This window comes from Martes martes, assembly GCF_963455335.1.
Source record: "Martes martes genome assembly, chromosome: 10".
Lineage (NCBI taxonomy): Eukaryota > Metazoa > Chordata > Mammalia > Carnivora > Mustelidae > Martes > Martes martes.
In genome coordinates this window covers 47596416-47609814 of record NC_137898.1, presented here as the reverse complement: position 1 = coordinate 47609814, position 13399 = coordinate 47596416, and the positions used below count along the sequence as shown (strand labels likewise).

At 34.8% G+C, this 13399-nt stretch overlaps 1 protein-coding gene across 3 annotated transcripts in view; it reads right to left on the bottom strand.

Moving 5' to 3' along the window:
* Positions 1-13399, bottom strand: part of BTBD10 (BTB domain containing 10) — a 72749-nt gene that overhangs the window by 19948 nt on the left and 39402 nt on the right. For all 3 annotated transcript variants that reach the window (XM_080817795.1, XM_080817796.1, XM_080817794.1), the window contains one exon: positions 2467-2663. In XM_080817795.1, the coding sequence (XP_080673921.1) occupies positions 2467-2620 (154 nt within the window). In that variant the 5' untranslated portion in view covers positions 2621-2663. The remainder of the gene's footprint in view (positions 1-2466; positions 2664-13399) is intronic.

Sequence of the window (13399 nt, the reverse complement as noted above, 5' to 3'; positions counted from 1 at the left end):
CTCTCTCAAAAAATAAAATAAAAGCAAATCAATCAATCAAAGCATTTCTGCTTTTTGATTTCAAGTAACATTTTCACAGAACACCATAAATATTACTTCCCAGGAATAAAACCTAAAACATCAAAATGTTTTCTAAATTAATTTTTGTAGATTTTTAAAAAGATGTATAGCTGGACGCCTGGGTGGCTCAGTGGGTTGGGCCTCTGCCTTCGGCTCAGGTCATGATCTCAGGGTCCTGGGATCCAGCCCCACATTGGGCTCCCTGCTCAGCAGTGAGCCTGCTTCCCCCTCCCCCTCTGCCTGCCTCTCTGCCTACTTGTGATCTCTCTCTCTCTCTGTCAAATAAATAAATAAAATCTTAAAAAAAAAAAAAAAGATGTATAGCTGACTAATGCTCACTCAGACTAAGATCGAAATTAAGGTAAATTTTATGCTAGTATGCTATTTAAAAATACATGAAACCCAAGGAATAGAATAGTCTTACAAGTTTACAAGTCAAATAAGCACTGACAGAAAGTAAAAGATTAATGAAAATACCAACTTTAACTGTCCTAAATACTAATAGTATTAGTACTACTCTGAGAACACTAAGTACAAGCTTTGGACTCTCATTAATTAGGCCATCCCCAAACTAGTAATTTATCTCACAAAAACCAGGCCCCAAAGGAAGAAAAAAAGGTCACTAAGGACACAAAAGTATTTATTCTTTTAAATGACTTTTAATGTCTACCAACCAAATAAAATGGCTTCAATAGCTTATGATACATTGCTTTTTTTTCAGTCTCACTTTTTGTTGGAATAAAAGCACTGCTACAAATTCTAGAGGATCATATAATTACTATCCATAATTTTAATTAGGTAGGAAATATTGTTAAAATTCAGAAGATTTTCTTGAGCTGTTCCAATATTCTATAAAGGGAAAATTAAAACTAAGATTCTGTGATAAGTTCCCTTTAGAGGATAGAACTACACTTTAAAGGTGACCTAAAAATGTACCTCCATCTCATCAGATTCATCAGCTTCTGCCAAATTCCTCCATGACTCAGGCTACTCAGAACATTCTGTACAGCTTTACTGATTATATAATTAGGTTTGCTTTATCTCCAGAGATATTCTGACACCTCCATTTTATTGCCTGTTTCCAGAATGCTGGTAGCATCCCAAAACCAAAATTTGCTGAATTAATACAAATCGTTTATTATATCTTCCTATTCTCTTCCCAGGGATTGAACTTAGCATATTAATGAACTGTCAACTCCTATTTATACTTGCATGGATTTTTGGCTTATCAGTACTAGTTTGACTTTGAGGACCTACTTAGATACTGACAACCTCTCTGTATAATTAAGCCCTAAGATAAATGATTTTGATTTGTAACAATCAAAAACAATGTGAAGGTATTAAATTTGCCCCTTCTCCAAGGGAAAATGAAAATCAACAAGTTCACATTGCTAATGTACTTCTCCTCACACAATTTATTTACCTGAAATATAATAATGTTCATTTACAGTAATGAGTAGGAAGGAAAAAAAAGACATAAGCTACTTGCCAAGAAAAAAAAACAAAACAAAACACTTCACACCTTCCCTTTCACCATCTATTTTTTAAGTTCAATTTAAAATACTGTCAAAACTTAAAATAAATTACTACATGGTTATTCTAGCTTTCACTTCCTTTTCTAGCATGATTAACCAAGAATTCCTATCAACAGTTTACTACAAATTTCTAAAAATAAACCATTTTTTATGTATCACATAAGATAAAAATCAATTTGAAAGACTTAGGGGCACCTGGGTGGCTCAGTCCGTTAAATGTCTGCCTTAGGCTCAGGTCAGGATCCCTGGCTCCTGGGATCTAGCCCCAGGGCATTTGCTCAGTGGGGAGCCTGCTTCTCCCTCTTCCTCTGCCACTCCCTTCCTCCCCCTACTCCTGCATGTACTTGCTCTCTCTCTCTCTCTCAAATAAATATTTTTTTAAATTAAACAAATTATCTCATATCACAGTTTTTTTTTTTTTTTTTTTTTTTTTTTTTTTAAGATTTTATTTATTTATTTGTTAGAGAGAGTGAGCACAGGCAGACAGAGGCAGAGGGAGAAGCAGGCTCCCCGCTGAGCAAGGAGCCCGATGTGGGACTCGATCCCAGGACCCTGGGATCATGACCTGAGCCGAAGGCAGCCGCTTAACCAACTGAGCCACCCAGGCGTCCCTCTCATATCACAGTTTTAAAGGCTTTTCAAATTTCTTTTTATGAAACTGTCCGAGACTCAAAAAAAATTTACTTTTAAGTTTCATTTAATAAGCTGATTTCTTATAGCAAGAATGAAGCTAAGCTAAAATAGCAACTGAATAGAACTAAGAAGTTAATTTTACTCTCAAGTACTAGGCAGAATTCACTGTCATTACTGTTTTAAAAAGGTAACTGCATGCTTTTAAAAACTGTCAGGAAGATGAGTTAATTTTACGTACCAACATGGTGTTGTCGTGTTGGAGAAGTAACATTTCTAATACAAGGAGTGAGTTGAGATTCTGTTCTTTCGTGAGATGAATCTCGTGATCTGTCACTTGATCTTCGTCTATCTCTTGATCGTTCATGTCCCCCGCTAGCACCATGTAGACTCATTTTGGTGTGGTCAACAACTCCTTTAGCAACACGTGAGGGAGTACTGGTAAGTCAAAAATGAAAATTAACCATAAAAGTGGAACAGGAGATCACAAATGCTTTTAAAGAAAAAAGCGATTAACATTAAATTTGAAGTTTAAGAATCAAATGCTACTTTACAATTCTGAAACATAATTATCTTAAACGTGTAGGTTTTATAAATGCTGGAACAGAGTATATTTAAAGATCAAATAATCCAACTCAGTTTTTTTTTTAAGAATGAGAAAACTAAAGCCCAGAAATGTTAATTAACTTTTGAGTAAGTAGTAGTAGTAATAGTAGTAGTACTAGAGACCACCCAAATCTTCTAAATATTGCTCAAACATTTTGCTTTCTTTGATGGGGGCAGGGGGTGGCGAGGCACAGGCAGAGAGAACACCAGCTTTCAGAACTCTAAAAAAATCAGCTATGGGGCAAAGTAATTGGTCTCCTTGCCAAATACAATAAGCCTACATGCTTACTTTAATCAACTCATCTTGATTTTGATTGAACTCCTTTCAAAATTTTTGGCAAAAAAAAAGTTTTTTTGAAAAGCATTTCTCTAAAAAGCTTAATTAACTGTGCTCTGTAAAGCTACAGAATTTAAAATTTTAAAGTATCTTAGGTAAATTTGCTTGTGAGAAGTGAATACCTGAGAATGATGATTAACTAGTTGACAGAATTAAGTCACAATTATTTATGAAGATATATGTACCACATGTACAATGCTATAGAGAAGTTCGCTTGAGGAACTTACGTGTACCCTTCTCAGTAATAGATGTGTATCAGTAATACATGAACACATAGAAATTTAAACAATTCAATAGTAATCCCAAATTTCAAATATAAAGCTGGTAAGTATATCTCAAATATGTAACTAGTAAGTGAGAAATAGATAATAAATGCTTTAATATCTCAGAGGAAGAAAACTTCACTGTAGACTTGAGTTAATCACTGGTGAATCAGGTGCTGGCAACTAGGTAAGATTTTCATAAAGTACACTGCAGGTAAGAAAACTGACAAGAACAAAACTGAGAGAGCCAAAACTAATACATCTGGAAATTTACCATCTTATCATTATACCATGGTGCATGGTTTAAAAATTTAGTGTTTTTTATAAGTAGAAACAGAAGAAACTTCACAGTTTTAGAGAAATACAGAAATATAACACAAATTGTACTTTAATACTTAGTTGCTCAACATGTTGAGTATTACTTAACATTATGGAACCTTAGTTTCCTCATCTGTAAAATACAGGTTCTATTTACTTTATTAGGTTAATATAAGGGTTAAACGAAGAAATAGAAGTACACTAACCAATAATGTACCTAGCACAACAGAACTGCCCAATTAAATACTAATTTATTTAGTTATGACAGATGGAGATCTTAAAATTCAATTACAAGACTGCTCAGAGTCACACAGTATTTAGTGGATATGCTAATAATACTGTACCCTAAGCCTTTTGATTCATTCCAGTGTCCCCTCCATATTATTACCCTGCATTCCATCATTAAAACCACACTTGTTAAAATTTAAATCTTCTTGATTCAATTTTAAATCCCATAGTGCTTCCAGAACATCTCCTCTGTTGGCTTATTATCTACAATTCTTTGTTATTTTAGTATTTTCTTTTATTAAGAAACTCAGTCATCACCTCATTATAACAGACTACAAAGATAAAAGATAAGGCTAACTTTGTATTTATCCTAAGAGTTACTTCTAGGGAAATAAAGGCAACCTATCAACCTTTATCAGTTATTTGTCTTTCATAAACCCACAGAGCAAAAAAAATTCTACTCCCACCTTCTTTCTAGTGAAAAAGATCAAAACAGGACTGCATCCTTGGAACATAATATTTTTCTTCTTATAGAAAAGCTCCTATTGCATTTATGTTAAAAACCTTAGAGTAGAAACAATGGAATTTCTGGTTTGTCTTAAAGTAGGAAAAAGAGGAGTGCCTGGGTGGCTCAGTGGGTTCAAGCCTCTGCATTCAGTTCCAGTCATGGTCCCAGGGTCCTGGGATCAAGCCCCAAATTGGGCTCTCTGCTCAGCAGGGAGCCTGCTTCCTCCTCCCTCTGCCTGCCCCTCTGCCTACTTGTGGTCTCTGTCTGTCAAATAAATAAATAAAATCTTTAAAAAAAAAAAAGTAGGAAAAAGAAAGCAATCCACACAAATAGAAAAAGAATTATATATTGAAAAAAAAAAAAACAACTCCTCAAATTATCTTAGCTGTTAAGTTTTAAATGTGCTTAAATATGAATCTAACTGTTAATCTAATAATGGACAAGGTATAAACACAACTACAACTAAGGCAAATGCAGGACAAATGTTCAGTTTGAGGACCAAGGAGACTGATTAATTGAAAAAGTGTTTCTATCAGACACTTCTATAACTGAAACATTAACTGCTACTAAGCATTTATTCTGCTAAAATATTGGCTTTACCTCTAAACTGTTTAGATTTTAAATAAATGCAAAAGGTGTCATACTTCCATTCTTTCTTTTCATTCCCAAAGGGAATGTACTCTGAATCAGACCTTCAAAATCAGATGTCATGGAAGACTAATTATGTCCTACTTGATTTAATTAAATAATTTTAGATCAGAAAAGCACTCTAAGGGCAAAAATAATTCGTATGTGTAAAAGAAAATGAGGACAAGCAAGTTCAGAGGGGATAAGTTTGCTTCATGTTGCATTTAAAAGAGTCAGAGATCTGTGAACTCAGGACAGGTAAGGAGATGAAGATTACATCAGCTCCAACATCTACTTCTAGTCAAGACAGAATAACAAGGATTGAATTTACTTTCCTATCTGGGGGGAAAAAATAGACAAAATATATAAAACAATGGTTTTATTGTAAGACACAGTTCATCAGCAAAGAAAGTGATCCCTGAAGGATGAAAAACAAATGAGATAAGCCCAACAACTGTTCCAAATTATTTTTTTCCAAAATTACTATCTTTTTTTATTAATTATTTTTATTAACATATATTATTTGCCCCAGGGGTACAGGTCTGTGAATCATCAGGCTTACACACTTCACAGTACTCACTATATCATATACCCTCCCCAATGTCCATAACCCAACCACCCTCTGCATACTTCCCCTCCCCACAGCAACCCTCAGTTTGTTTTGTGAGATGAAGAGTCTCTCTTTCCAAATTACTATCTTAAGAGATTTTCCAGAATAAATAGGGAGGTGAAACCCAGGTGGAACCAGGTAGATGCAGTAAGGATACGGAGCTGGAGAACTTGGGAATAGTAGGTGCCAAGAGTTCTCAGGAAAGAGTACCAGAGAGGGGGGGAGCAAGCAGCACAGAGAAATCTTCAGAGATCTGCAGTCTTCTTGAAATACTGAGCTGAGTACCAAGCAGCAAATACATCTGAGGAAACGACATAAGGCTGGGGAAAGAACCAACTCAAAGGACAAGAAGACACAGTGACCAGGACTCAGATAGGACCTACTTCCCCCAGGCAGGCTGGAAAACTTCGTAATTCATAGGACACTGGAGAAAGAATCTAAAGAGTCTTTAGATTCTAAAGAATCTAAATCTGAAATGGGAATTAGACCTAGACTGGTCACCATGCTAGTCACATCTAACAAATCTTAACAGGAAGACCTGAAAGGAATCAAACTGTTTCCAAGGAACTAAACTGAATCATAAAACAAAGCTCAAGAATATTTATAGAAAAAAAATATCCAGCATCCAAACAAGGTAAAATTCACAAAGAATGGCATCCAATAAAAAATTACCAGGCATGCAAATAAGTAGGAAAACATAACCTGTAAGAGATTTTAAAAACTCAATCAAAATCAGCTTGGAACTGACATGTCTCAGAATTAGAAACAATGACATTAGAAATCATTATAATCATATTCCTCCAAAAGGTTATGTAGAAATACAGAAGAAAAAAAAGATGCAGATCAAACTTCCAGAGATAAAAATGATATCTTAGATGAAAAATAGACTGGATGGAATTAAAGGAAAATTACACATTATAGAAGAAAAAGATTTGTGAATTTGAAGACACAGCAAGAGGAAATATCAAAAATAAATATAGAATTCATTATAAAAAAAATAAATGGAGTAAGAGTGAGCAGTAGGTCAATTTCAAATGCCCTAATATAAGTATAATGGAGTCCATAAAGGAAGAAAGGTAAAGAAAAGAAAAAAATTTGAATCATGTCTTGAGATGTAATAAATACTACATGTAAAACACACAACAAATCCCACATTTTAAGAAAAAAAAAAAACAAACAAACCTGTGAACCTATGTTTGTTTTATCTAGCTGAAACATCCTTCAAAAAATAAGAGGGAAATGCATTTTCAGACACACACACAAAAAGATGAATGAATGAATTAATCATGAGCAGACCAGCATTATAAGAAGAGTTATAGGAAGCCCTTTAGTATGAAGAAAAAGTAATGCCAGACAAAAATATGAATCTACACAAAGGGATGAAGAACATTGGAAATAATAACTACACGGGAAGATTTTTTTTATACTGTTTAAATCTCTTTAAAAGATTCAAACAAATCTCCTTAAAAGATTTAAATAATAATTATAACTAGAGTATTGGGGCTTATAACATATACATATAACTATAATAGCAAGTTTGGGATGAGAGACATAAAAGTACACTATTGTGGCTCTTAAACAATTTCTTGTGTCAAGTAGTATTGCTTGAAGGTAGACTGATAAATTAAAGATGTGTATTATAAGCCCTCAAACAACCACTAAAGTAAGGAAACGAAGAATTACAGGTAATGAGCCAACACAGAAGAGAAAATGAAATCATTAAAAAAAAAAGATGCAATTAATCCAAGAGGGCAAAGGAAAAAGGGAGAGGATGGGGAAACAAGAACAAATGGGACAAATAGAAAATAAAAAGCAAGATGACAGACTTAACCATATCGATAATCACATTAAATGTAAGTGGCCTAACCCATAAAAGGTAGAGATTATCAGACTAGATAGAAAAGTCAGACCCAATTACATATGTTGCCTACCTGAAACACACTTCAAATATAAAAGTACAAAGAGATTCACTATAAAAGGATAATGAAAGATCAACTATGCTGACACTAGTCAAGAGAAAAAAAAGTAACAATATTAATATCAAAGTAGACCACAGAGCAAAGAATATTACCAAGGCATTTCAAAAAGAAAAAAGGGATATATTCATTAAAACCATGTCCCAAAAGTTCTTCTGCTTCATAACACAGTTTAAAGATACATGAAGCAAAATCTGATAAAATTGTAAGAACTCCATAATTATATTAAGAGATTTCAATACTCCCTTGTAATACTTAATAGAGCAAACAGAAAATCAGGAAAGATGAATAAAATTTGAACAACACTATCAATGACCTAACTGACATTTATAGAACATTTAAGCCAGTAAGAGCAAACAACTCATTTGTTTCACATCCACACAAAACATTTACCAAGACAGATGATATTCTGAGCAACAAAACAAGTCTCCATAAATTGAAAAGAATTCAAACATATAAAATTTGTCCTCTGATTACAATGGAATTAGATTAAGATTCAGTAACAGAAACATACATGTAAATTTCCCAAATATTTGGAAATTGAATAACACCTTTTAAATAATTCATGGAACAAAGAAGAAAGCAAAAGGTAGAATGCAAAATTTTCAAGTTAAAAAAAAAATGTGGGGCGCCTGGGTGACTCAGTGGGTTAAAACCTCTGCCTTCGGCTCAGGTCATGATCTCAGGGTCCTGGGATCGAGCCCCGCATCGGGCTCTCTGCTCAGCAGGGAGCCTGCTTCCCTTCCTCTCTCTCTCTCTCTCTGCCTGCCTCTCTGGCTACTTGTGATCTCTGTCAAATAAATAAAATCTTTAAAAAAAATTAAAAAAAATGTAATCAAAATTTATAGACTGGCATGACATTACAGCAGCAGTTAGGGAGCAAATTATAGCATTAAATGCCTATATTAGAAAAAAAAGGAAGTTCTAAAAAATAAATAACTTGTTTCCACCTTAAAAAACTAAGCAAAGACTAAATTAAACCCAAAGTGGAAAAAGTAAGCATACATTAATTAACACTTCTATAAGCAGCACACAGGGTGTGCATCTTCTTTCCTCCCATTCAGAACTATTTATGCTGAAATATTTTTATACTTGTTAGTTGTTAAGTTAAATATTTTAAAAGTCATAATTATGTAATTATGAGGGTCGGACTCATCCTGTAGGTTTATAAGCCATTTATAGTTATTCTTACCTTTTTTTTTTTTTTTAAAGATTTTATTTATTTATTTGACAGAGAGAGATCACAAGTAGGCAGAGAGGCAGGCAGAGAGAGTGAGAGGGAAGCAGGCTCCCTGCCGAGCAGAGAGCCCGATGCGGGACTCGATCCCAGGACCCTGAGACCATGACCCGAGCCGAAGGCAGCGGCTTAAACCCCTGAGCCACCCAGGCGCCCCTTACCTATTTTTTTATGTTGGGTTATGGCATTTTGTTTATTAGTTTGTATGTTCTCTATATATTAAAATAATTAAATGTTTGCCTGCCATGTAGATTTTTTTAAAAAGTAGAAAAAGTAATAAGAAAGATCAGAGTGGAAATCAAAATAATAGAAAACAGAAAAAAAACAGGGGGAAAAAAATCAATGAAACAAAACCAGTTCCTTTGAAAAACCCAATTAAGGGGCGCCTGGGTGACTCAGTGGATCATGATCCCAGGGTCCTAGATTCGAGCCCCACATTGGGCTCTCTGCTCAGTAGGGAGCCTGCTTCCTCCTCTCTCTCTGCCTGCCTCCCTGCCTACTTGTGATCTCTACCTGTCAAATAAATAAATAGAATCTTAAAAAAAAAAAAAACAACCAACCAATTAAATTTATAAACCTCTAGCCAGACTGGGGATAAAAAATTGAGAAGATACAAATCCCAATATTAGAAATGAGAAAGCTGACATCACTACAAAGGTCACCCATAGTAAAAGAGTAATAGAAGAGTACTATAAACAACTTTACACAAATAAGTTCATCAACTTAGAAAAACTGGACAAATTCTAAGGTACCAAACCTCACTCAATAAGAAACAGATAAGGTGAATAGCTCCATTTTTTAAAAAGATTTTATTTATTTGAGAGAGAGAGAGAGAAAGAGAACACATGCAGGGGGAGGAGCAGAGGGAGAGCGAAAGGGACAAGCAGACTCCTTGCTAAGATCAGAGTCTGACTTGAGGATCCATCTCAGGACCCTGAGATCATGACCTGAGCTGAAATCAGATGCTTAACTGACTGAGCTACCCAGGTGCCCCTGAATAGCTCTATTTTTATTAAAGAAATTGAATTTGCAGTTCAGAATTTCTCCTTTAAGAAAACTCCAGGCCTGGATGGCTTCACTGATGAACTCTACCAAGCACTTAAGAGGGATATAATATCAATTCTACATAAACTCCTTCAGAAAATTGAAGACAACATATTTCCTAACTATATGAGGCCAGCATTACTCAAGTACCAAAACCAAAGACTTTATAAAATAACTACAGACATGCCTCAGAATATGCATATTTAAACAAAAATTTAATCAAACAGAGCAGCAGATAAAAATGTCAATCCATTATGTTCTAATGAGATTTATCCTAAAAATGCAAGATTGGTTGAATACTCAAAAATCAATTACTATATGTCAATTATACTTCAATAAAAATGTCTTAATCAATATAATTCACCATAGTAACAAACTAATGAAAAAAGCTGTATCTCAGTATATATTTTGGCAAAAAGGAAATCCATTCCTGATTTAAAAAACAAAGCAGAGGGATATCTGGGTGGTGCAGCTGGTTAAGCCACTGCCTTCGGCTCAGGTCATGATCCTGGAGTTCTGGGATCGAGTCCCACATCAGGCTTCCAGCTCCTTGGGGAGTCTGCTTCTCCCTTCTCATACTCTCTCTCCCTCTCTCAAATAAATAAAACCTTCAAAAAATTAAAATTAAAATTAAAAAAATAAAAAACAAAGCAGGAATACAATAGAATTTCACCAACTGGATAAAAGATATCTACGGAAAAACCTACAGCCAGCGTCAGACTTAGTGGTTAAAGACCAAACGCTCTCCACCTAAGATCAAGAACAATACAAGGATGTCTACTCTCACCACTTTTATTCATCAATGTACTAAAGAGTCTATCCAGAACAGTATGTCAAGAAAAAGAGCTAGAAGGCATTCAAACTGGAAAAGAAGTAAAACCATCCTTATCTGCAGACAATGCAATCATTGATTGTAGACTCTAGTACAAAGTTACTAAAACTAATGAGTTTAACAAGGTTACAGGATGCAAGATCAATATTCAAAGTCAGCTGTATTTCCATATACACTTGATCCTTTGAACAATGCAAGAGTTGGGAAACCAACCCCTCCAGTCGAAAATCTGCACATAACTTTTGACTCCCCCAAAACTTAACTATTAATAGCCTCCTGTTCACCAGAAGCCTTACCTATAAACAGTTAATACATATTTTGTATGTTATATGTATTATACTATACACTGACAATAAAGTAAGCTAGAGAAAAGAAAATGTTAAGAAAATCATAAAGAACAGAAAATACATTTACAGTACTATACGCATATTTATTGAAAAAAATCTGCATGTAAGTAGTCTGTGCAGTTCAGATCCCTGTTGTTTAAGGGTCAACTATACTAGCAACAACAATAACAACAGCAAATCAGAAATTAAAATTTTAAAACACCATTTACAGTAGCATCAAAGAACTGAAATATGTAAGGATAAATCTGACAAAAGATATAGATCTATATGCTAAAAGTATAAAACACTGCTGAGAGTAACTTAAAAAGACCTAAATAAATGGAAAAATTCACCAAGTTCACACAAGTCAAATGATTCAATATTACTAAAAAAGCAATTCTCCCCAAGTTGATCTATAGATACAATATAACTCCAGGGGTGCTTGGGTTGCTCAGTTAAGTGTCTGATTTCAGCTCAGGTCATGATCTCAGGTTTCTGGGGTCACCCTGCCTGGGGTTCCATGATCAGTACTGAGTCTACTTGTCCTTCTGTCCCTCCTCCTGCCTGTGCTTGTGCTCCGGCTCTCTCTCATAAACAAATAAAATCTTAAAAAACACACAATATAATTACAAAATTTTTAACAGGTTTCTTAGTCAAAAGTAACAAACCGATTCCAAAATTCATACAGAAGTGCAAAGGACCTAGAAGAGCCTAAATAACTTCTTAAAAAGAACAGATATGGAACACTAATCTAATTTCAAAGCTTATTTTAAGATACGGGAATGAACACAGTGTGCTACTGGTATAATGACAGACAAATAGATTAATGAATCAGAAAAGGGCCCACACACACATATACAGACAACTCATTTTCAACAAGGATTCAAAGTCATTTCAAGAGTCTTTTTATCAAATAGTGCTGAAACAAATGAATATAGAATGTATACTCTGCCCCCAGCACCTTGGTGAGGGGAGAGTTGCAGGTGACGGAAGGAGAGTTTGTGTCATATACAAAAGTGAAGTCAAAATGAATCACAACCCTAAATCTAAAACTTAAAATTTAAAAAGTTTAAGGAGAAAAAAAGCAGAATTCATTTAAAAAATTAACACAGGGTACCTGGGTGGCTGAGTCGGTTAAGCATCCAACTTGATTTTGTCTCAGGTCATGATCTCAGAGTTGTGAGATTGAGCCACGCATTGGGCTCCACGCCAGGTGTGGAGCCTGCTTAAGATTCTCTCTCTCTCTCTCACTCTCACCCACCCTCCTTCCTTCCCTCCCTCTCCTCTCTAAAACTAAGTAAATGAGTAAATAAATAAACTGATGAACTGGGGCTACATCAAAATTAAAAACTTTTCAGGGTGCCTGGGTGGCTCAGTTGGTCCAGCACCTGCCTTCGGCTCAGGTCATGATCCCAGGGTCCTGGGATCAAGTCCCACATAGGGCTCCCTACTCAACATGGTGTGTGCTTCTCCCTCTCCCTGCTGCTCTCCCTGCTTGTGTTCGCACATGCGTGCTCCCTCTGTCAAATAAATTAATTTTTAAAAATCTTTAAAAAAATTAAAAACTTTTGCTCTTCAAAAGACACTGTCAGGAGAATGAAATCACATATCTGAAAAAGAATGTGTATCTAGGCTATAAAGAACTCTCAAAGCACAAAAAATTTGAGATATAAGGATGAAAAAAATAAGTACATGAAAAGCTGCTGAACATCATCACTCATTAAGGAAATGCAAATCAAAACCACAATGTAACACCATTTCACATCTATATGAATGGCTAAATAAAAAGAATAGTCATATCAAGGGTTGATGAATATGTGTATGAAATGAAACTGTCACAAACCCCTGATGGTAATGTAAAATGGTCCAACCACTTTAAAAACTGTATTAGAAAACAGTTTGAAAGTTTCTTAGAAATTTACATATTTACTATGCATATGACCCAGGCATTCCACCTATTCACCCAAAAGAAATAAAAGCTATGTCTGTAAAAAGATACAAACATTGTTAGTTGCTTCATTTGTAACAGTTCCAAACTAGAGACAGCCTAAATGTCTGTGAACAGGTAACTGGATAAACAATTTGTGATGTGTACATACAATGGAATACTACTCAACAGAAAAAGAGAAACGAACTATTAATACAAATTACAACATGGATCAAGTTCAAAATTATGCTGAGTGAAAGAAGCTAGATCCCTATACCACCCAAAAAAGGACACAGTAATATCAAGTTCTGGGAAACACAAACTAATGTACAGTG